Consider the following 25,863-nt stretch of genomic DNA (forward strand, 5'->3'; position numbering starts at 1 on the left):
TTGGGTTTTCCACATACAAATGCAGAAGGACCTCTTTCAATCTAATGCTACCAGCCATAGACTTATAATTTTTTAGGAAATAACTCAAATCAACTACAAATCGATTAATCAACTAAGAAAATCTTGGTCGACTAAGACCAAACAAACAGATTCTTTGACTTATGGACTATGAGGAGCCATCCCTAATAATGACCCAAAGAAACAACCTGAGGGTTCATAAAATGTACAGAGCAGCTCCAGTTAAGGACATCACAGCCAGGTTGAAATGGTGGGTTTCAGAGAGAGTTGTTCGTGTTCACTCTTTTATTGGACAGTCTTAGGAATCATCAATCATATATTAATTCTTAAATTGAACAACATTACCTTATTTAAGCTACTGCTGAGTCGAGCATATTTCTCATTTCAGTGGGTTGTTGTGAGCTGATTAAAAAAAAAAATATATATATATATATATATATATATCTTAATTCCATATCGGTCTCGTCACCTGCTGACACCCCCTGTCCTTCTCGCCCCTTCTCTCCCCATAGAGTTGGTGTATGACCTTCTTCCCAGAGAGCTGCAGTTGCCGTCCTCCTCCACTCAGCAGAACCCAGCAGCCATGAGCCAGAAGAGCGGAGGAGAGGCGGGGCCTCCCCCCTCAGCTGCCCTTGCATCGGGTAAGCTCCTCCTCCTCCTCCTCCTCCTCCTCCTCCTCCTCCTCCTCCTGTGTTCCACCTCCATGGTAACAGTGAGCAGTGCTGGTAATGGTTCCATCCTGGAGTTCACCCTTCTTTAGGCTACCTGCAAGACTTATTTCAACCAAACCAGGGTGAGGGCAGTGGGTGTCTGTAGGTGCCAGGGCTGTCTCGGACTAGAGTCGTCCCGGACTTAGTCGACTAATAGTCGTGGGACTTCTTATGATGTCTGCAAAAAAAAAAATGGCTCTTACCCACGTTGTTGTCTTGCATGTAAAGTAAAACGGCATCTTTGCATCTAGTATTAATTGAAGTCTGACACATTATCTTTGAATATTGTTAAGATGCCAAAAGGTGCATATCATTTAGCAGGAATGACTCATAAAGAATCAAAGAAATTACTAAACGACAAAAAAAAGCATCCTAACCAACTAAGACCTTAAAGACTGATAAGACAGCTAATACGGGGCAGCCCTGGTAGGTTCACACCTGCATGCAGAGAGGACAGCCATCACTCATTACTATGATGGGGCCCTTGCATGCAAGGCAGGCTAGAAGCTGCTGAAGACTGGAGTTATGACGCCTTACTGCCCACCTCCAAGAGCAGCCCGTGGCCCTCAGCAAGTGCCCTGCACATGCCCGCCATCCCAGCCGCCCCAGCTGTCCCAGCCGTCCCCAAGGCTCACTCACATCACTGAAGACTGATCAACAGCTCTGTGAAGGACAGCCTTGAACTGTTTCTTTAATTGTGTCTTGGGGCACCTTAGACGGGGACATTATGCAGTGTGGGTTATAATCTTGACAGTGGTTGATTTAAGCAGGTCGTTGAACCAGCCTCGCTTAAAGGGGCACTTTGCCAAAAAAACAATGCTGATTTATTTTGTACATAATCTCACATGCACACAAAAACTCTAAACTGTTTTGCACACATTAATTTAGTTTGACAGTTGTTGAGTACATTAGTTATAAGTAACACAACACAAGGATTCAATGTCCCTGATGACATCACTGATGGCCATATTTCAAGCTCATTTACTAAATTGATTTGTGCAAAACTGTTTAGAGTTTTTGGATCTGAGTGAGATTATGTGCAAAATAAATCAGCATTGTTTTTGGTGAAGTGCTCCTTTTTAGTTAGGGGTTTCACTGAAAATGAACAGTAGGGAACAGAGCTGTGTATTGGCAAGAATCTGTTGATACAATAGATATCACGACACGGGTTACAATTCAATATATTGTGATAATATAGCATATTGTGATAAATATAACACTGCAGTATATTGCAATTTTATAATGTCAACGTTTGAGGAAAATAACATCATGGTATGTAGAAAACACCTCAGTATATAGCCTACCCAAAGTCTGAGTGAAAAAGTTTACTTTTTCTTTTTTGTGCAATCTGAATGAAGGAATTTGAATTTATATTCATCAATAGGAAATACAAATTCTTGGAACATCCTTTAGTAAACAAATGTAGAAGATTATTATATAATTAAGTAAATTAAATATATCTTCTACAAGGTTGACATGTATTATATGTAGGCTATGGCCTTCCATTAAAGGGGCATTTCACAAAAAACTGCTGATTAATTTTGCACATATTTTCATACATGTCCAATAACTCACAGTAACTTAACAGTTTTGCACAAATTTAATTTAAAAAAGAAAATTAGTTTGACAGTTATTGAGATTAAATTAGTTTTAACATGGCCACCAGTGATATTGGATCCTTGTGTTGTGTTAATTACAGCACCATGAAATGATGTACATGAAAAATAGCAATATTATAGGGACTGTTACGTTATCATTTCATTGAGCTGTAATTAACACAACACAAGGATTCAATATCACTTATCACATATATATCACATGTAATGAACTAATTTACTATCAATAAATGTAAAAATAAATTAATCTGTGCAAAACTGTTTAGAGTTTTTGGATGTGTGTGAGATTATGTGCAAATTAAATCATCATCAGCATAGTTTCTTCCGTGAAGTGCCCCTTTTTTAAAGGCCTGGAAAAAGTCCAGTGAAACATATTTTGATACTGGCCGTTACATATTGATATAATATTGTGGACCAAAGTATCACGATATGCCGATACCTGATACATACCCCTAGTTGGGAAGCATTGCCTGGTTTTATGCTGACACTAGCAAATGGACAACACGTGATAATGGTGTATAGTGCCTGCATCATGCATGACATACAGGTTTATTTGATATCTTCAATAATCAGTCTTATATGGTCCCAGTTAAAAAATTGGATTCCCTGCAGTACACTATGAGCTTCAAGGCTTTCTCATAATGAAGCACTGCTCTTAAAATCCTGGCTGGGAACACGGTGCCTTGCAGTTGGAGTCTAAGGAAACCCTGTACTTTTACTAACTTTGAAAAATCAACCCCAGCTCATATTGCATGGGTATGAGACTTGTAACGTCCCTTAATTGGCTTCACAAAGCTAAATTGTGGCAAAGATTACCAATCTAATCAAGGGAAACTACCCCCCCCCCCCACCTCCCAGACGGTAATTTGGCTCAATTTAAATTGTACGCTTTTGACTAATAAGTCTTCATTCAAATGCAAACTATCTCAATTTGGGACAAGATGAAAGTCCGAAAACCATTTCGGTACTGCTCACAAAGACGATGTTTATTTTTTATTTTTAATCCAAAGTATTGAATAAATGACTGATAACCTTTCCAATGGATTACATTTATATTGTGTTTTTTTTTCTTTTTTTTCAAGCTCAAAGCACCATAATTTTTCTCTGTACTTTTTACTGGCAAAATCTTTAAAAGAAAATAGTAAAAAAAAATACAAAGCTAAATTTAAAAGTAATGAAGGCATAAAGAAGAAACGTAAAGACAGAAAACGTTTGTTCCTGGTCAAATCTGCAACAAACTTGGAAATTCCAAATGCAATTTACTTTAGTTCTTTTTGCTCTGCCCCCCTTATTAAATTGCCCATAGAGTGAGTTTCAGTAGAGCCAGAGGTCTATGGACATCAGTGCCACACTGCAGCCATTTGCAGACCAAGGTGGGTCATGTTGGCCGTAGCAAGAGGAAGGTGAAGTATATTTCAGTTTACCTGGGAACTATTAAGTTTCATTGCAAACTGGCTATAACATCATCTGGCTATTTCCTCCCTCTTTTGCTTTTTTTTGTGAACTTCATGTTTTAATGATTTCATTTTTTTATCCCACAAATTCAGAATCAATATTGTTTGGGGGGTTTCAAAAAAGATTAATAATTTCTCAGTGACTTCTTGAAAGCTGTTTTCACTATTATCTGCAGTGTCTAGCAGAACAGGTCCGGTGTATTTCAGTCACAGCAGTTGGGTTTTGCCTATTTCTCTGGCTCTGTGCTGCCATACGTACTCCATCACTACCTGAATGCTCGCACAGCCGCTGCTTCTAAGCTTTGTGCTGTTGCAGCAGCTTTTGCAGCTGTTGAACTGAATGGACCTATCTCAAGCCCCGCCCTCTTTTCTTGATCCTCCAATCACAACGGTTGCTTGTTCCTCGGACACATTTAGTTTGTTCAAGGGACAAGCAACCATTGTGAGCGAAGGATCAAGAAAAGAGGGAAGGGCTTGACATAGGTCAATTGGGCTGGAATAATGCATCTGATTTTTATTCTACCATTCTTAAAACCATCGACCATCATACCCACCACCTGCCTGTTGGCAATGATATTTATATAGCCTCACATGTACATACAGTCATGGTCGTCTCCACAGTCTTCATCTAAAAACATAACATGTCCCAGTCTTTCATTTGTCTTTCTGTCTCATTTCTGACCTTCCATGCTTTCGCTCTGCCTTTTGTAAAGTGTATGGGTGCAGTTTAGCTGTAGGTTGGCATTAGGGTTTTTTTCATGTTCCTTTTTACTATTTTGCGCTTCCTTTTTAAATGTTCTTTGTTTAGAAATGTCCTTTTTCTTGCCTTTCAATTTCAAGAGCAGTTAGAAATATAGCTAATAAAAGCAGTACTATATAGAGTCCTTAAACCCATCTCCATGAAGGTGTAAGTAGGTAGGTGATGCAGTACTCAAACTGAGACGCATTAGAAATTATTGCTTTTGCTTGTAGTCTACAGTATATTGATCAAAAAGAATTGCCCCACTTCTCCTAGGCTGTTGATTTGATTCTCATTATTTTTTTAAATTTTATTTAACCTTTATTTATCCAGGCAAGCAATTAAGAACAAATTCTTATACAAAAGCAGCCTGTCGATAGTTAGTTAGATCAGGGGTTCCCAAAGTTTTCAGGCAGCGACCCCCGAAATAACAGAGAGTGTCAGAGAACCGCAACCCCCACTATTATAGGAGAAAAAAAATAAAGATTTTAAATAAAGATTTCATTTTATTTTTTTATTTTTTTATAAATGGAAATGTATGGTTGAAACATGCAAACGTTCAAACGCACACACACTAATAAGCATTGAAGGCTTTTAACCAGGGCCAGACTGGGGAAATCATTCAGGCCAGGAAATATAGTGTGAAATATAGCCCCAGTCAAGCCACTTTTTAAGCGGGGGTCTGGGGGTCCCCCACCAGGAAATGTTTTGTTACAAAGACTTCATTTCCTGCATTCTGGTGTAGGAATGTTGCTTGTTGTACTGTAGTTAACAAAAAGAGGCAGAGTTAAAAAAAAATATATTTTTTTTTATAATCGAATTTTATTTTCATATTCGAATCCCATGCCCATCGAACGAAGCTTCGAAGTATTTAAGACGGCCCTAAATAATGGGCTTAAAGGACCATACAAGTCTAATTTTGACTTCTCGCCATTACTGGAGATCACCCCTGTCTTTAACACTTTCTTTGCCACGCTTATGTACATCCTTATACCATCCTCTGCCAGCTCTATTTGCCTATGGAGAAGTTCCCCTTCTTTGCAGGGCTATAACTTTTAAAATTGTATTGCTAAATTGACATTACTATGGCCCATTCAACGTCAATTATCTATCGTTCAGGATGTAGGAACGTTATACTTTTTCATTCACATATTCATACTAAAATACGGTCTAAAGTATAAATATGTTTTTACCGTTTTCTGCAGCATTCTGCAGAACGTGATTTATAGCCCTAAATGCATTATATTGATGATCAAATACGGTTTGATAGCGATCGGCGCCAGATAAAAAATTTCTAATGGACGTGCTGATGTTGACCGGATGGGGGGGGGGGTCGTTTATAATTCCGTGGCCAACGTTAGATGATTCATGTAATGTGGGTGATATGATCATTAGAGCAGTTTGTATCGAACACGGTAAAAATAAACGCTGAAACTTACCCCAGTCTCCTCGGGCCGTTGGGCGATGAGCGTGGAGCAAAAATATTCCTATTATGGGATGTTGAAATATGCGATCCATCTCCAGGTTGTATAATAGTATATACGTCCAAATCATGTTGTTTATCGAGTTATTGGTAACGGATCGCTATCCATTGTGTCGAGCTCGAGTCCCGGGACCTATAGCGAGTGATCGGACCGAATTTGGATGAGCACCAGTTTCCGTTTCCGGTTTGGGCGATCCGCCGATCGGCCACCAGATGGCGCTCTTGAACCGTTGGAGAGTTGAGAGGGGATCAACAGTAGATCTCAAGTCTCCGCGAGAGAAATATGATTGCGATCACAGATTTTTGAAATATTGATCTCGATGACGTGTTACGGCGTCATTGGCAGAATTAGCATGGCGGGGAATGACGAGTTAAGGCGTCCTTGGCGATTAAAGTGTTAACTAATTTTGTGTTCGTAGGTGTATATGGTGTGTGTTTTAGCTGCTCTCAGCTTAAATTATTAAACGCCATTCACACTGACATTGATGTCGAAAGCGGGTGGAAAATACTTCATGAGACTTGAAAGTTGTTAGGCATAGGTAATTCACCCTTGTGAATACCACACCGCCTTTCACCTTCGGTAACACTCTACTATGAAATTAACTCTCGGGTGCTCCCGGTTGATGCACGAATTTGAATGGCTTTTAGTAGAGTAATCCAGAAACGATAGCGAATGTAAAGGTTTAATGGTCTTCACAAGCGTTAAATGACGTACGCTTAGCAACTTTCGCATTTCATGGAGTATATTTCTATCAATGGCAGTGTGAAAGGTAGGCTGAGATCTACCAAAACACACACGTATGCGTACAAAATATGTTAAATACCAGTCTAATTTTGACTTCTCGTCATTACCATTTTTTTTTTTTTTTTTTTTTTTTTTAACCTTTATTTAACCAGGAAGTCCCATTGAGATACAAGATCTCTTTTGCAAGGGAGACCTGGCCAAGATGACAGCAATAACACCCGAAAACATCAGACCGCAATAAAATGTGCGGTACATCACACAAGAACATAATAAAAGTGCATGTACACAATACACAATACATCACACGTAAACATAAAAACACAAAACAGAACAGTCTACATAACAGTAAAAGTGTACGACAGTAAAATACAGGGCAATACAGTAACTCTGCAGTTTTGCAGCTGGGACCCGACTAGAGAAAGCAGCGACACTCTTCCTGTAGGAAGTTATGTAATACAGACCTAAACTCGCAGAGGGAGACCAGTCATTACCATAGTGCGTCCCTGTCTTTAACCAATTCTGTATGCATATGTGTGTAAAGTGTGTGTTTTGGTAGATCTCGGCCTACTACTGTGCAATGCATAGTCTACAGAACAGTGATAATCCCATGGTTGCTGGTAGGTAATGCGTTACAACAACATCCAGAGTTTAACGGATTAAAAGCTGATTATGTAGTATTTTCTATGTTTCATTTAATTTCACCATTAGTTAGAGCAGCTCAGTAGATCCAACCAAATATTGTCTTCCTTGTAGTAACCAAGCATCATAGTAATTCTAAACAGAGCCTCACACCAGCACCCTGTTACACACAGGGTAATTTAAGAATCACATGAATGATTGTTAGTGGATTTCACCAGAAAGGGTAGAATGTACAGTCTTCCATTCGCAGGACCCCTGGAGCATGTAGGGGTGTCTTGATCAACAGCACTTTTGACGGGGATGGAAACACTGGCCATGGCAACAAGCAGTGTTAGGGGACGGTCTCTAATCGTGGTCAGCGTGTCCTCCATGCCCCCACAGCCCCACTTGACTGCTCAATTGCATTTTCATAACAAGATTATGAAACAAAAACAGTGGCCTGATTTCAAACAGGTCGCTGAAAGTCTGTCCTTCAAGATAGCCATGTTGGTTGCCTCAGCTGTTGTACTGAAGCCCAGCTGTCCCTTTTTTCCTAGAGTCCCTCTTCCCTAGAGCATTATATGGTGCAGAGCACTTTCAAGTTCCAGTCACAATAAGATGTCAACATCAAATGGCATAAAACCAGGCAACGCTTTGTTTAACACTCCGAATTCTGAGCTATTGAAATGGATCTTAAAATGATGGGTCAGTGGTTTTGGACTTGTTGGTGTTCTCTCACTTGCCAATCTTGTTGATTGGCACCAAGGACTTCCGTTTTTAAGAGTTTTCATTTAAAGGGGACATGCATTGCTATTCCTTTCACTATTTGGGCAACTTTACACAATTCCTGTGAGTCTATGGAACACATCTGTAAAGTTTTTTTCAAAAAAATTAATTGTTTTATATTTTTAATCAATTACTCAAAAGCAAACATCTTCGACTTCAAGATTCCAAGCTGTTTGTGCTGGGCTCCGCCCATAAGCGATTTGAGTGACAGTCGCCCACAGTCTGCGACTGGCACAGAGAGAAGAGTAGAGAGATTGAGGGGGATACTATTTAATTTCGCCGCAGGGGGGCATAATCCCACGGGACAATGCATTGGTAACTTGTTTCAAAATATATATTATTGCACGGATCGGAATATGGGCGTGCGCGTGGGAGTCAAAGATATTTTGACAGTGATATCCCAGGGAGAAGCCCCACACCAGCCCCGTGCGCACACACATTTACACACTCCTGTGCGCGGTCCCTCTCTCTCTCTCTCTCTCTCTCTACCAGGGAGAAGTTCCTCCACCAGCGCCGTGCGCACACACATTTACACACTCCTGCGTGCGGTCCCTCTCTCTCTCTCTCTCTCTCTCTCTCTCTCTCTCTCTCTCTTGTGTGTAAAATGCGTGTTTGTTTCCCCGACAGAAGCTCCTGTCCCTCCCTCTCTATCTCTCTCTCTCCCTCTCTCTCGTCTCGCTCGCTCGTTCTCTGCTCTCTCTGTCAAAACCCGCTTGAGGAAGTGCAGGTATTTCCACTCGCTCTGCTGTTGTTGAGCGAATGGTTGCGCTACAACCATAGAGGGGGCTTTAGTTATGCAGATCAGTGTCTTATTCACGTCAGCAAAACAGTCAAATCAGAATGACCTAATTCACTGGGGGAGGAGATTGTCTCAACTGAATTAGTTATTCCTCATTACTAGTGTTAATCCAAGATGGTCTCCTGTTAACAGTTGCTACCTTTTTAACTGTAACATTTTGGTTTGATTGATTGATTGAAAAGTTTATTAACAGGGGAGCTCCCGTAGCTCACCGCATATCTCTGCGCTATTTCTGCGTCGGGGAAAACCGTGCTCGTCACGGATCTGGGGGACACGAGTTCGATTCCCGGACCCGCCGTCATTTCTCAGAATGTCTTCCCCTGCTCTACATCCCATTTCAACCTGTTTCTGTCGGTCATGCTTGACCAGAAAAGCGATAAATGCTAAAAAATTAAGTAAAAAAAAAAAAAAAATGTTTATTAACAGATTGCAGAATGGGTACAGTACAGTACAGCTCAATACATACAATTGTTAAGGGGATGCAGACCAGAGAAAGACTTTCGTCTTGTTTACACCAGGGTCCCCCATTTTCAATTCATCATAACATATATGACATACATGACATACAGATAGACGGTACTGCTACATCTATACATTTATGACATATCAGATTTGCAAATACAGTACTGTTTGTGATACAAAAGTGTCCAGAAAAAGAGTGTATATACATTTGACGTAGAAGCTGTACATTGGAGGAGGTTGGGTGGGTGGGGTGGGGTTGGGTGGGTGGGTGGGGGCTGTACATTGGAGGTGGGGGGGGGGGGGGGGGGGTTGGGTAGGGGACACACACATTTTACACTGTACATTGGAATACTGACAAAGCCTTACTTGGTCATTTACTGTACAACTAGGTTAGGACATTTGTAGGGGCCAGTTTCGAATTGCTGTCTCACGTAGGTGTTTTTTGAGAGTGTTTTTGAAAGTGGGTAGTGATTCATATTCCTTTACAGCTTTGGGTAGGGCGTTCCACATTGATGTGGCATAATTGCGAAACGTGTTTAGTCCCTTGTTTGAGCCGAATCTGGGTTTAACATGATTTGTGGAGCTCCCTCTGGTGTTGTGATCGTGGTATTCACTGACCTTTGGGAAGTATTTTGACATGTACATGGGTACCTTGGTCGCGTAGTGTATCTTGTAGACCAGGCCCATTGCAAGTTGCTATACTCTGTCGTCTACTCTAAGCCATCCTAGGTTGTCAAAGTGGGCAGGGGTGAGGTGGGTTCTAGGAGTCAGGTCAAGCAGTAGTCTGACTAGCTTGTTTTGAGATGTTTGTAATTCGTTTTTTAGTGCTTTTGAGGTGCTTTGGTACCATGAGGTGCAAGCATAGTCGTAGTACCCTTGAATGAGTGCTCCTGCCAGAGTCTTCAGGGTATTCTTGTTTACCAGAGAGGAGATCCGGTACAAGAATCGAGTTCGTTGGTTGACTTTTTTTATTACATTGGATGCCATTTTGTCACAGGAAAGATTAGCTGACATGTTTAGCGTTAACGCCAGCTAACCGCAAAAGTGGTTGTTACATTTACATTTACATTTTGTAATTTAGCTGACACTTTTATCCAAAGCGACTTACAAATTGTGAAAGTCAGCTGGAACGATACATCACTGACTGAAATAGTGTCGATCTTGAGTGTTACACTTTGAGTGCATAGTAGTATAGACATATTAGCAAGATGGGTAGCAGTATAGTAGTAAGGTACATAATAGTACAGACAGTAAGAAGGTTATTATTATTTCCCCCCAGATATTTCAGATATATGCTTCTGTAGATTAGGAGGATGGAGTAACACCAAACATGGGGCAGACATCTTTAATAGAGTTACTTGCCCGTTGATAGTACACATTACATTTTGAGGAGAGCAAAAAAATATATACAATGTTAGGAACCTGAGTTAAGTGTTAGAGAGTGATGTCTTTTATAAACACACCTTGCTCTGGTCAAACTACTCTCCTGTGATAGGTCTTCCAGATTGTATTATTTATCTCTAGATAATGATGGAGAGATTTCTTCTCATACCAGTGGCGCTGGGCCTTCCAATGTGGAGACTAGGCGAGCTTGGCCATAGCAAAGTGAAAGAGGCACTCATCTGTAACACCACTGCTCCAAAGTATGAGCCACAATCCGCTTGTTTTAATTTTCTTTGGCCATCTGCTCTCCTGTGTTTATTGTGTACAGTAGTTGTAATGTTCATTAAAGGCCTGCTCACTCAGTGCATGGAAGTTCCATTTTAGATGAGAATAATTGATACCCTCTCTTCTCTGGAGGGAAGCTTTTTAAAAGTGAACATGGCCGTTATTCAAATGTCTTTTATGCTTTTTTTTATAAGGATGGGGGCAGATTGCATTTCACTGCTGGTGTACAAAGGTGTTTGGTGACAAATAAGCTTTGAACTTTGAACATAGTCTGCAGAAAGCTTAAATGCGCTATATGTCTGGAGCCTTTACGGCCTTTCTTTCTTCAGTGTTTTTTTTGGGCATGTACTGTAGAAAGTGACATTGTTACTAACTGCCAACATAGCATTTGACTAAACTACAGCTACACAAGTTGCTTTACAGTACAACCACGATTAAGAGAGATTTACCAGCATTTAGCAGATTTATTGTTGGCGTCTATCCTAGAATGTAGATTTCAGTAGCACTGTAACAAGGAAACTTGGTGTTTTACAATGCTTTTAATAAATAATCCTCCTTTCTGTATCTTTTTGATTCATGATAAAAATGTGTTGGAGAAGCTTAAATGTTTAAAACCTTACAAACCAGCAAAGTGTAATGAAGGAGGTCAAAGTGGCTGCAAATCATTTACTGTGGTTCCATGTCTATAAGGCTAGATATCTGATATCTACAGCAAGAATTTTGGGTCTCAATGAATCCAAAATGACATTGTGGTTAGAAGTGGTGGAGAAAATAAAAGCTAGCATATAATGGTAATGTCTGGTTAGGAGCGAGGGAAAATGGATGGATTATCCAATGGGGGGTCCGGAAGGGGGTGGGGGGGGTACGAGCTAGAGCATATGTGTGTAGGTTTTTAGATAACAGGTATTAAGGGTATATCCTATATAAGACAATTAACTAAAATGTGATTTCATTGGATGTGCACTGACAACTAATGCTTGTATATCTTATCGTGTGTTGTCATGTTTGTTTATGTGTTTGTTTAAAAAATAATAAAAAAAATAAAATACAAAAAAAGGCTAGATATCTGTGTGCATGCTCACATATCTTATGAACAAATAACGGACAAGTATAACAAATAATTAATTAAAGCTAAGAGTGAAGCTAATGGTATCATATATGAAATTAGAGACTTGGAGACATCTGTAGACACCATGTCATGTTGTGAAAAGAGACTGGATCCCAAGCACTCAAAAATATATACGGAAGGAAAAAAATGTATTCTTAAAAAGCCTTTAATTGTGCCATGGCTACATAGTTAAAAAGACAACATGTTTTGACCAAGCTGGTCTTCATCAGCATTAGTGGGGTTGCTAAGGCTTCACCCTTTAAATAAAGGAGTTCATCAACACCGGTACCTGACAGAGGGCAATCCCAACAAACATTGGTGATTGAGCAATCAATCAATCAATCAATCAATTACTGACAAACGTCAATGAAATCACAACATGACATTAAATACCAAACAGAAAACGGAGACAGAAAGTAAGTGTATATAGTACATATACATATCAGTTGGAATTGGTACATTAAAAAACTATTTCTATAGGAAACATTTTAATTCAATATCTTCAGGCCAGGGTCATTTAAGGCATCAAGACGGTGAATCCAAAATGTTTCTCGTTGGTAAATTTATTTGACATCTCCACCTCTTGTTAGTGGTATTATACGTGGAATATATTCCAAATCTTGGTTAGTTCTAATGGCATATTTATGATCTGCAAGTCGATCCCGTAGGTGTTTTTTTGTACAATCTTGATGCTATCTTGATGTGAAGAACTAGCATGGCCATCAAAGGTGTCCCTTGACGTTTCACCTCGAGGAATCTCAATGCTAATGAGCTCACCTTTACATTCATGCCCAATCTATGCTAGTCCCATGTAGACTAGGGTCAGAACCAGGCATTTTTTTTGCATGCTGTACAAAGAAGTATTTTTGCCTATTTCTGAATACTGTGGTCCCTAAACTGTCAAGGAATTGCATAAATTGGGTATGGCTGTAAAACTGAAACTGCATTCATGTGTGATTATGAAAGTACTCAGGGTATCTCTTTAATTTTTTTTTCTTTTCCTTTTTTTTTTTTTTTAAATGTGACCTCACTGTATAAAATGGCATACTGTAGGGCTGGGGGGTATAAAGAGGTATAGGTATACCGTCATGGATCCATGCAAAGGTATGGACTTTTACTATACCATTGTCAATGATGTATAAATGGTTTCAATTTGACAACATAAACATTCTAAATGGACTCAAGTTTATTTCCTGTTGCAATGTTTGCCAATACAATAGCTGACAGGAAATACATGTGGGTACAAATTGTTCCCTAGCAACAGAATTCCAGTGAAACGGTCTATACAAATCATATATATATACTATCATAGTATATATATTTATTTAAGTTAATCTAAAAAAGATTCTTGCAGCAGTATTATAAAGATGTTGGCATATAACATTTATTAAAATATGCCCTTTGAATGAAAAAGCAATTGTCTTACAAAAAAGCTTAGGAATGGCCATCATATTTCCTTAATAATGTCTCAAGTCCTTTTACACTCAAAACCTTCAATATTTGAATAGGTCAATAAATCAAAACACAATGTTTATTTACATATTATGACCAGAAAGAATTTACACACTTCAGGGTCCCATCTTTCAGATGGTGCATAACCCCCCTATATACAGGCGTCAGAGCTTTAATTAAACATGAACAGTACCGTATTTAAAAGCTGAAGTGTTGTTTATCATTTAAAAAAAATCATTTTATACAACACATTCATGACGTGCAGTGTGAAAATGGAACTAGTTCAGTTGCCTTATGTGTACGAGGTGTCTGCATGTGGGGTCTTTAGTGGCAGTTTTAATGGAGTTTTGATTGGTGTCATAAATCAAATGTATCTGTTTTGAGATAAATGTATCCTAATCAGACCAATGGACCAGGTGTATGAAGGAGTTGGCCTCAGCCCCGTGTGAAAGATAATGAAAGTGAAAGTAAACAGCATTTCTCAGCCGACTAGTGTGGATCTGGACTCTGATACCCGGACAGGGTTGAACTGGTATAATTGACCACTGGCTGCTGGCAGACTGGCCTCAAGCTGAGCACCCTCTGCTCACTAGCGCCACGTGACCATGAAGGCTTGATATCACTATCTTATCCTGGCAGCCCGCTCCATGAGAGGGATCCAAATCAGATGGCAAGATACAGGGCTATAGTACTACCTTGTCTCAACCTCATTACACTGAAAACTATAGCGACGTCAAACCAGCAGGCTGCCGCCTTTATGCACCAGGTTCATTAATCCTGTTTTGTTTGTCTATAGTTTTGTATTTGTTTGTTCCGTTGTTAACAAATATTTATTACATGGAGTTTGTGATTGTGTGAGATTATTTGGATTTTGGTTATTGACTTTGGACTTCCACAGCCAGAAGCATGTTTTTCATAACATCCCTTCGCCACCATAATATGTCTCTTCACTGCATCAACTCTTTTCAATTTGTGATTTTATTTGATCACAAATAACAGTACATCGGGCATGCAACTTTCTTGTTAAACCCTTGCATGTCCATCCTCTACCACAATTTGAACAAGTGGAGTTATACACGTTTGTTTATTTAACTGTCATTATATTAATGTAAATTCTTCTGCATTTGAATAATCTGACCATGACCTGACATTAAGGTCTTACCAGTCTGCGTTTTTCCTTCCATAGTTAACCCTCCAGTCACATTGCTGTAGGTCATCCGCATGTTGAGACCACAACCAGTCTCCTGTCCCCCGATAGACATTTCTCTTAAGCCACGTCAGTCAGTAACATTCTCATCACCACGTTTGCTGTGCGCCTCGTTTTCCGCACCACTTCACTTTATTAACAGGTTAACAAATAATCCGGAATGCTTAAGCAATCTAAATAGTTTTACAATGTAAACTTGCCACCCACTTAACTTCCAATATTCCAAACTGCACACACTGCATGACAATCGGATTGCTTTTGAAATTAAACCAACAAACTGGAACAAAAGGGAGAGAAGTTGAACATCAGTTCCATTTTCACAGATATTCTATATATATACTTTTTTTTCTCTTTAATTTTTTTAAAGTTCTGAATACATTTTAATGTTCAGCTCTTATTGCTCATTCGCTGTTTCGTTTTTATTCCAGGAAGTTCCCTCTGAAGCAGGGAGTGTCTGCATATAAAATGGTCTGCAGTTCTCTGCTTCATAGGTCAGAAGCTTGTTTATTTTGTCTATGTGGCTACGCTCAGTCCCAACGAAATTGTGTGAACCTGTATGGCAAAAAAAAAGAACCAATTGGCTGCATCATCTTACACACAGATAATCCTTTATTGAACATCCCTCTGCATTCAGATGTACGGTTTAATTGTGTTATCGTCTGTTGGGGAAAAAGAAAATGCTACCATCACTGAAAGATTGACTCAATTACATAATTACATTCTCCCCAGTTGTTTGTTTATTCATTTATTTAGTTATTTAGAAATATTTGTTCAGTCACTCCAAGAGGTTCATAACAGATATACATACTGTTTTTATTCACATTTTGCAAAGATCTCCATTCATACCTTCACGTATACTGCACATTCCAAGCACACACAAATTCTCACGCATGCAACACGCATACATACACATGATGCAAAAAAATTATTGAAAATTCTTCATTTGGTGACCAAATAAATATGAAATGAAAACCATTAAAAACAAAGCAATCATGGACACATTTCGCTGCTTGAATGGGACTGCTAGCCAATGCTGTTTGAGATGCCTTTATTTACTCTCCAATCCTATGTGCTGTAGATGCCACCGTCTCTTCTATGACCATGGGAGGCCCCCGCAGTGCTTTTCCCACCTCTTCCAGCTCCGCCATGCATTCCACCACCTCCGCTAGCGACCAGAACACAGCCCATGGCGCGGCCGGCGACCCGGAGGACTCCGGGAGCGGCAGAGCGGTGCCAGAGCTTCTCGGAGCGGAGAGCGGAAGTGGCAGCGGCGGCGGGAGCGCCGCTAACTGCAGGGCCGCTACTGAGATGGGAGGAGGAGGAAGAGGAGCGACATCCCAGGAGGCCCAGCAACAACACCACCAGATGACCCCCTCCAAGCGGCGCACGGTGCTCAACATCTCGCCGCCGCCGGAGGACCTGTTCGACGACAGCCGCATGTCCTGCTGCCAGGACGAGACGCCGCTGGACTCGGAGCAGAGCAGTAGCATCTGGTTGGACGACTCTGCCTCCAACTTCAGCATCCTCAGCTCCACCTCCTACAATGACAACAACACAGAGGTGCCGCGCAAGTCCCGCAAACGCACGCCCCGCCAGAGGCCCGGCCCCAAGCCCGTGTCCACGGAGGAGGCCAGCATGGACGTGTTCGACGCAGACAGTGCCAAGGGGCCACACTTCGTCCTGTCGCAGCTCGGCCTGGACAGCAAGGCCTGCCCCAAAGGAAGGTTGGTGCACGAGGCCCTTTTTACTACTGCATCACTCTGAGCTTTGTAGAAGGTTTTGCCCGTGTTTTGTTTATCTTCCAGATGACTCCAGCCTGTGATTCCAAGGCTTACTCAGTTGCCTTGGTTGATATTTGACACAGTCAATATCCTCTTATCAGTAGTTGCAGAACTGTGCTAATATAGACCAGGAATAGGCAGTCAATACAATAAAAAACCTTACCTTATCTTGATCAGCCCCTGTCGCTGATTATCTCCACACTGCACTTATGCCCATTGTCAGGGAGAAGTGTGAGGAAACGTGGCATTGTACCACTGGCGGAAATCGTAAAACCAACCCACTTGCTCAACCTTTCCCTCTAGACTTTGCCTGAAGAAGAGCGGTTAGATCAAAGGCCTGGGAGAGGCAGGATACCAGAGCTCAAACAATGGTCAGTCATGGTGAATCACACTGGTCTGGGATAAACAGAGCAGATTGAATAAACAGATAAGTCGGAATGCCCCAAGAGCTGGGGATTGACTACGCCGGGTTGGAAAAGGGCCTCTTACCTCTGCATTGCCCAGTGGTAAAAGGGGAGACCATGGTAACTAGGGTTCGCTCTTTAGGGCAAATATCCCTCACTATTATACACACACACACACACACACACACACACACACACACACACACACACACACACACACACACACACACACACACACACACACACACACGCACTGATATTTCCTATTTGGGTCATGGCTTAACTGAAACATAGCAAGTGGATAGTCTCAAATCGTTTTTAAGGCCTCTTCCTCACACAGAGGAAACCTGGTGCCAGCAGTTGGATGGATGAGGGATGGAGCAGCTGATTGAGGCCAGGCTGTGCCCTGTCCACCACAAGGCCAGGGGTATTCTAGCTTGGTTCATAGAATACCATGTTCCCCGAACTTCCCCATACGAGTTACTACAGTACGACCACTCTTACAGTAGACTCATATTAGAGATTATCCGGTAATTTCGCCATCAAACTACTATTCAAATCCAAACCATTCTCTTCTGCAGTTCTCCGGATGGACCGCAGGCAGCCAATCAGAAAGGAACCCTTTCGTGTCAGTACCCGCAGAAGGGTGAGGGGAAGGAGCTGAAGATCCTGGTGCAGCCTGAAACCCAGCATCGAGCGCGCTACCTGACCGAGGGCAGCAGAGGGTCCGTGAAGGACCGCACCCAGCAGGGCTTCCCCACCATCAAGGTAAAGCTGGAAGCATCAGAGCACCGTGCCTGGGTATCTGGCCTTGTTTATGGACAGCCTCTTATATACAGTAGTTGCTGTTTTTCTTGACTCGTATACCCAGCAAATGCCACCATCGGCTAGCATCAGGCTCGCTGTTGCAAAAAACCTCACATTGTGTAAACATGCTTAAAGCCAGTGATTCAGTGATAGTCATAGAATTTGTAGAGACTTGTATGAGAGATGATGCAACAGCCTGCCTCCAGGCATTGGGCTATTTAGGAAATGATGACACTAAGTCAGCAGTTGATTTAAAAATTAAATCAAATTAAATAATTGTATTAGTATAACAAAGACTTGTTGATTCACTGCTATAATTGGCTTTTAAATATCACTACACCAAGTATTTGTTTTACTAGAAACTGAGGCGCTGTTCTTGTCCTTGTATTATATGTTAGCATTTTTAACACATAGAAGATAGAAAACATAGAAGTGGTAAACTGCAGTGTTGCATGTCTTTAACAGCGCATGGCACGTTGCATAACCACGTATTGTGTCAGGATGGAGGTAGGTGAGTTCCAGTTGTGGTATGCAATCAACGAGACGGAGAAAGTATACTCTTCAATAGTGGTCCAATTTAATGGTACAGTACACCAAGAGTAATAATACGATACAGTCGCCGAGTGGCAAGATAGAGAGCGGGAATAATATGAAGCTTAATGGGGTCCAGAAACAGGAACCGCCACGTTATCTCCAAACGTTATTGTGAAGACCTGACGAAGAGCAAACAGAGAGAGAAGGGTTAAATAGAGCCACATTCCGACATACCACACACACCCCCGTGACAGCCAATCAGGAGACCCAGACAATAAGTGACCGGGGAGACAAGTGACAGGAGACAAGTGATAGAATGGTGGGTGGTTCTCAGACAGCTGTCGGCGAACCAGAGCGTAACAGTACCCTCCCCCGACGAACGGCACCAGACGTTCACCTAGGGGCCTCGGGATGCAGCCGCCGGAAATCAACGATCAGGCTGGGATCTAAAATATCCCTTTGAGGCACCCAAGAACGCTCTTCTATCCCGTACCCCTCCCAATCCACCATGAACTGAAACCCCCTACCCCTCCGCCTACAACCCAGTATCCTCCGCACCGTGTAAATGGGCTGACCACCAATAAACCGAGGCGGAGGAATCGTAGATAGTGGCGGGGCCAAGGGCGATGAGAGGAATGGCTTCAACAGGGACACATGAAACGTCGGATGAACCCTCATCGAGCTCGGAAGCCGTAGCCTGTAAGCCACAGGATTCACCCGACGCACCACTTTAAAGGGTCCTATGAAGTGAGGAGCCAGCTTCCTGGATTCCACCCGGAGAGGGAGAAAAGCCAAACCCGCTGCCCAGGATGGTAAACCGGAGCCGGACGGCGCTTGTGGTTAGCCTGCCGCTGGGTTCTAACAGAAACCTAATGCAGCGCCGTTCGGACCCGATTCCACGTCCTGCGGCAGCGAGCCACATGTGCCTGGGCCGAGGGCACCTCCGCCTCCTGCTCCTGCTCGGGAAACAGGAGGTTGAAAACCATATTGACACTGAAAGGGAGACATACCGGTCAAGGAGGAGAGGAGGGTATTATGCGCGTACTCAGCCCAGGCCAACCTCCTACTCCACGTTGCCGGACAACCGGCAACGTAACACCTCAAGACCCCCTCCAGGTCCTGGTTGACGCGCTCCGTCTGCCCGTTCGACTGCGGATGGAACCCAGACGAAAGGCTGACGGAGGCTCCGAGGCCGGCGGCAAACGCCTTCCAGAACCTGGAGGCGAACTGAGGACCCCGGTCCGACACGATATCCACTTGAAGCCTGTGGACCCGAAAGACGTGCTGTACCACCAGATCAGCCGTCTCTCGGGCCGAGGGAAGCTTGGGAAGAGGAATAAAGTGGGCCGCATTAGAGAAACGGTCCACCACCACCAGCATTAAGGCGTTTAGCCCCTTGGATGTAAGCCAAGTTCTTATGATCAGTCCAAACAATGAAGGGATGTGCCGCCCCCTCTAACCAATGTCTCCATTCCTCCAGTGCCAATTTAATTGCCAATAACTCCCGATTACCCACGTCGTAGTTACGCTCGGCCGACGACAGCGGGCGAGAAAAAAAAGCGCACGGGTGCACTTTCCCATCCTTTAAGCATCTCTGAGAGAGCACCCCCCCCCACCGCGATGTCAGAAGCATCCACCTCCACAATGAACGGAACCTCTGCATCGTGGCGGACCAATACAGGGGCGGACGTAAACCGACATTTGAGATCGCAGAATGCCGACTCTGCCCTAGGCGACCATTCAAAGCCAGGGAGAGAGGACTTAGTGAGAGCTGTTAACGGATTGGCTAAGGCGCTAAAGTTGTGAATAAAAATTTGCAAAGCCCAAAAACCATTGTAACCCCTTGAGCGACGAAGGCCGTGGCCAGTCCAAGACTGCACTCACCTTGGCTGGATCCATGCGAAGATCACCCTTCGTTAACACAAAGCCCAGGAAGGAAACAGTGTCAGTGTGAAACACACACTTCTCAGCCTTAACGAATAGTTGATGCTTTAGGAGACGGTCTAGCACCTCCCGAACGTGCAGTTGGTGTTGCACCATATCGCGAGAAAAAATCAGGATATCATCTAAATAAACAAACACCGACACCCCAATCAAATCTCGCAGCACGTCGTTAACCAGGGCTTGGAAGACTGCCGGAGCATTAGCCAAACCAAAGGGCATGACCAAATACTCATAGTGACCATTAGGCGTATTAAATGCAGTCTTCCACTCGTCTCCTTCTCTAATCCTGACCAGATTGTATGCATTACGTAAGTCAAGTTTAGAAAAGACCTGCGCCCCCTGTAAGCACTCAAAGGCGGTGTCCATGAGAGGTAAAGGATATCGGTTCTTGATGGAAACGTCATTCAATCCCCTATAATCAATGCACGGACGCTGACCCCCATCTTTTTTACCAACAAAAAAGAAGCCAGCGCCGGCAGGAGATGTGGAAGGACGTATGTGCCCCGCAAGCAATGCCTCCTCAATGTAGGTGTTCATGGCCACGGTCTCGGGGCGAGAGAGAGAGAACATACGCCCACGGGGCGGAGAGGTACCGGGTAGGAGATTAATGGGACAGTCGTATGATCTATGAGGTGGTAGTGCTTTAGCACGCGTTTAGCTAAAAACATCTGCAAGGTCCCAATAGATCGTAGGAACACCTATCAAATCGGGATTAGAGGGTATGACAGAATCTGCGACGCTCCCCACCATCCTGGAGAGAGAAGGAGGAGACAAAAGAGAAGAGGGGGGGGGGGGGGCAAACCCTTGCCGAAGACCGACTTCACGTCGTCCTCCGTTGAGAGTTCGCCCGTGCCCCAGTTAATATCACGTTTGCAAGAAGCCAACCAGGAATGACCCAACACCACAACAGAATAGGGGGAGACAATGACAAACAATTGTACCCACTCCCATCCACCACCCGCCACCCGTATGTGAACAGGAACAGTGCGTTGTGTGACGCTCCCACTGCCCAGGGGCTGACCGTCCAGGGCGTAGATGGGGATGGGAACCCCCAACCCCTCGACCGGGATCCCCCACTCACCAACCCCACATGTATAAAATTGCCCGCCGCCCCTGAGTCAATGAGAGCCTTGGTTCCCCTAATGCTACCCACACAGTTAACCGCCATCTCCAAAAAAGTATGTGTCACTTGGTTGTGCTGAGATGAGCCCACCTGCTAGCGCCTTCTCAGGGCCTAGCGGGCTCCTCCTTTTCGCGACTGGCCCCGAGCCGGCCTGGCCCGACAGCTGCCGAAACGATGACCGGTGCGGCCGCACCGGAAGCAGCGTCTCTCTTCAATGAAGCGCCACCGCTCCTCGTCCGAGAGCGACAGCGCCCCAAGCTGCATGGATTCATCACCCAGTGGATCACCCGTGTAGCGCAGGAAGCTGTCAACACCGGGAGGAGAAGAGACACGTACCTGAGCAGTAGTTTCACGCTCCCGTTCTCTCTCCCGATGTCGATTGTCCATGCGAATGGCCATGTTGATGAGCACTTCCAGACGCTCCGGTATCTCACGTACGGAGAGCTTGTCTCTCATCCGTACGGAGAGCCCCTGAACAAACGAGACAACACAGGGAATCTCCGGCCAAGCTGCCTCCCGGGCCATGATCCGGAAATCAATGGCATAATCTAAGACAGTGCGGAGGCCTTGCCGGCAGGCGAGAAGCCGCCCACCGGCCTCGAAGATCGAGAGTACTCGGGAAGTATCGAAGACTCTTCTCAACTCCCCGGTAAAGGCGTCCACACTGTTGCAGATTATTGACCCACTTTCCCATTCGGCCGTAGCCCAGGAGAGTGCTCGACCGGTGAGAAGGGTAATGACATATGCGACCTGGGATCTGACAGAGGGGAATGAACGTGGCTGCAGCTGGAACACGACTGAACACTGGGTGATGAATTCTCTACATCCCTCCGGTGATCCCGCGTAGCGGCCCGGTGGAGATAGCCGTGGCTCCTGGACCCGCTCCTGGTGACCAAAAGCTCCCCGACCATCTTCGGCCGCTGACCGCCGCCTCTGCCACTGTTGTCCTCACTCCTGCCACCTCGATTTGCGCCCTCTGGGCCGCGACCAACGCCGAATGCGCTGTCTCCTGTGAAGTAATGGCGAGCTCGCCCAGCCGAACCAGCTCGGCGCTGACTAGTTGTTGATGTCCGTCCATTCGCTCCAGCGCACTTTTCTGTGCCTGGAGCATCTCCAAAATTGCATCCATGGAACTTGATGATGGTCAGGTCTTCTGTCAGGATGGAGGTAGGTGAGTTCCAGTTGTGGTATGCAATCAATGAGACGGAGAAAGTATACTCTTCAATAGTGGTCCAATTTAATGGTACAGTACACCAAGAGTAATAATACGATACAGTCGCCGAGTGGCAAGATAGAGGGAGGGAATAATATGAAGCTTAATGGGGTCCAGAAACAGGAACCGCCACGTTATCTCCGAACGTTATTGTGAAGACCTGACGAAGAGCAAACGGAGAGAAAAGGGTTAAATAGAGCCACATTCCGACATACCACACACACCCCTGTGACAGCCAATCAGGAGACCCAGACAATAAGTGACAAGGGAGACAAGTGACAGGAGCCAAGTGACAGGTGTCAGAATGGTGGGTGGTTCTCAGACAGCTGTCAGCGAACCAGAGCGTAACAGTATTGTCTGTTTATAACTCTGATACGTTGGGATAAAACAACACTGCTTGTTAAACGTTTTTTTGGCTCTGATGAACATTTTCGATTTTTCTTCCCACCGAATCTTAACCCAACCAAATGTAACCAAATGGAGACATTCTAGAGGAGCTCAACTGTTTTTCTGTTTCCATCCGCAGCTGGAGGGGGTGACTGAACCGGTGGTGTTGCAGGTCTTCGTGGGCAACGACACAGGGCGCGTGAAGCCTCACGGGTTCTACCAAGCCTGCAGGGTGACCGGACGCAACACCACAGCCTGCAAGGAGGTGGACATTGAGGGCACGACCGTCATCGAGGTGTCCCTGGACTCCAGCACCAACATGGCCCTAGCGTATGTACTTTGCTGAATTGTAGATTCGTATCCGAGTTAAGAATATACTGTTATTCAGGCGGCTGAGTGGCGCAGTGGGAAAGGCGCTCGCCACTAACGCAGGACATGCTGGTATCGAGCCCAGCTCTCGGCGTTGCTACCGGCTTGGCCAGCCGTCATACTAACACAATTGGCAGTGTTAGAGGGTGGGAAAGCCGGTGGGTGGGGATTGGACGTTGTGGACAGCGACTCCTACAGGTCGGTTGGGTGACGGCGGTGCGGCAGAAACAGGAAGTATCGGCGGCAGCGTGAGCCTCCCACGCGTTACTCCTCGCCACTGAGAGTTCGAGCTGCTGCGGTGAAAAGATGCGACAGGCTGCCTCCTCGTGTACCGGAGGGGACGCGTCTATACTTCCCGCAAGCAAGTTGTCCTTTTGCGTGATCTGATTGGCCACTGACGCTTCTGGTCATGTGACATGTGCGCCCAATCGTGTGACGGCAAGTTCTTTGGACGGTTAAGCTTAGGCGCTCTTTCGAAGTTGGTTAAGGTTAGAGTTTGTCTTAGAGCATGGCGATAGAACGCCAGCCCTGATTCCAAACTCTAACCTTAACCAACTGCGAAAGAGTCGCCTAAGCTTAACCAGTGATAAACTAGGCGTTAGGTAGTTTGCAGGCTGTTAGACCCGGAAATAGGCGCAGAACTTGCCGTCCCACGATTGGCGCACATGTCACATGACCAGAAACGTCAGTGGCCAATCAGAGCAACGCGGAAGGACAACTTGTTTGCGGGAAGTATAGACGCGGAGGGGACACGTGATGCAAGGCTTCTATCCTCACTACAGCCGACCAGTGGGAGGCATAGTCTAGCAACGTTCAAGACAGGGGAGGGAAGAATTGGAAATACGAAATTGGGATGGGGGAAAAATGGGGAGTAAAAGTGGATAAAAAAAAGGAATATACTGTTATTCATAACCTTTGGCACTGCTAAGCAAATCATTAAGACATTCACATTACTGTTACACCACAGACTGAATGACTCCTCTCTGAGTCAATCCTGTCTAGTTACATTACTGTTTTGGTTGCTTTTTCATCCACAAATGACTTACATGATTCAGTGATTTTGACCTTTTTTTTCTCTCATTTAACTCTTAAAGTTACATCATTATTCGAATGTCTTCTGTGGAATCCGCTAATGGCATTTTTGGGGCACTGTCAGCTTATCCTGTTTCAATTCATTAGCAACATGAGATAGTGGACGTGTGCTATTTAAATCACAGCAGTCGCAGATCACAGTGTTCCCGGTGGCAATACACATCGGTAAGCATCGGTAAGGGGGAAATTACATATCGGTATAACCCCCATTTAAGACTAAATGCTTACTAATAGGGGTACAAACTGGCCATAGATGGGAGCTGTGACATGAAAAGTAAGCAGAGGATTGAGGTGTGTGGCTGGGAGCTGTTGGACCAACAGATGGGAGGTTGTTGGTGTCGGGCAGCAAGCTTTCCAGGCTGACAGCTGTGTATGAGCAGGGTGGACTGATGTTAGCTTGTGTCTATGAGCAGGGTGGTCTGATGTTAGCTTGTGTCTATGAGCAGGGTGGACTGATGTTAGCTTGTGTCTATGAGCAGGGTGGACTGATGTTAGCTTGTGTCTATGAGTAGGATGGACTGATGTTAGCTTGTGTCTATGAGCAGGGTGGTCTGATGTTAGCTTGTGTCTATGAGCAGGGTGGACTGATGTTAGCTTGTGTCTATGAGTAGGATGGACTGATGTTAGCTTGGGTCTATGAGCAGGGTGGACTGATGTTAGCTTGTGTCTATGAGCAGGGTGGTCTGATGTTAGCTTGTGTCTATGAGCAGGGTGGACTGATGTTAGCTTGTGTCTGAGTAGGATGGACTGATGTTAGCTTGGGTCTATGAGCAGGGTGGACTGATGTTAGCTTGTGTCTATGAGCAGGGTGGACTGATGTTAGCTTGTGTCTATGAGCAGGTGGACTGATGTTAGCTTGTGTCTATGAGCAGGGTGGACTGATGTTAGCTTGTGTCTATGAGCAGGGTGGTCTGATGTTAGCTTGTGTCTATGAGCAGGGTGGTCTGATGTTAGCTTGTGTCTATGAACAGGGTGGACTGATGTTAGCTTGTGTCTATGAGTAGGATGGACTGATGTTAGCTTGTGTCTATGAGCAGGGTGGACTGATGTTAGCTTGTGTCTATGAGCAGGGTGGTCTGATGTTAGCTTGTGTCTATGAGCAGGGTGGACTGATGTTAGCTTGTGTCTATGAGTAGGATGGACTGATGTTAGCTTGGGTCTATGAGCAGGGTGGACTGATGTTAGCTTGTGTCTATGAGCAGGGTGGACTGATGTTAGCTTGTGTCTATGAGCAGGGTGGTCTGATGTTAGCTTGTGTATATGAGCAGGGTGGACTGATGTTAGCTTGTGTCTATGAGCAGGGTGGACTGATGTTAGCTTGTGTCTATGAACAGGGTGGACTGA

The 25,863-nt window shown here is 44.2% G+C and overlaps 1 protein-coding gene across 2 annotated transcripts in view; it reads left to right on the plus strand.

The window, feature by feature from the left end:
* nfat5b (nuclear factor of activated T cells 5b) overlaps positions 1-25,863 on the plus strand; it is a 131,885-nt gene that overhangs the window by 65,363 nt on the left and 40,659 nt on the right. Inside the window, exons 1-5 of one of the 2 annotated variants that reach the window (XM_084337375.1) lie at positions 583-659; positions 3,651-3,717; positions 15,944-16,589; positions 17,632-17,818; positions 23,198-23,388. In XM_084337375.1, coding sequence (XP_084193501.1) covers positions 3,678-3,717; positions 15,944-16,589; positions 17,632-17,818; positions 23,198-23,388 — 1,064 coding nt within the window. In that variant the 5' untranslated portion in view covers positions 583-659; positions 3,651-3,677. Of the gene's footprint in view, positions 1-530; positions 660-3,650; positions 3,718-15,943; positions 16,590-17,631; positions 17,819-23,197; positions 23,389-25,863 lie in introns of those variants that run through there. The other variant, XM_084337374.1, reaches the window with a different exon arrangement.

This window comes from Notolepis coatsorum (assembly GCF_963971535.1).
Source record: "Notolepis coatsorum genome assembly, chromosome: 20".
Taxonomy (NCBI): domain Eukaryota; kingdom Metazoa; phylum Chordata; class Actinopteri; order Aulopiformes; family Paralepididae; genus Notolepis; species Notolepis coatsorum.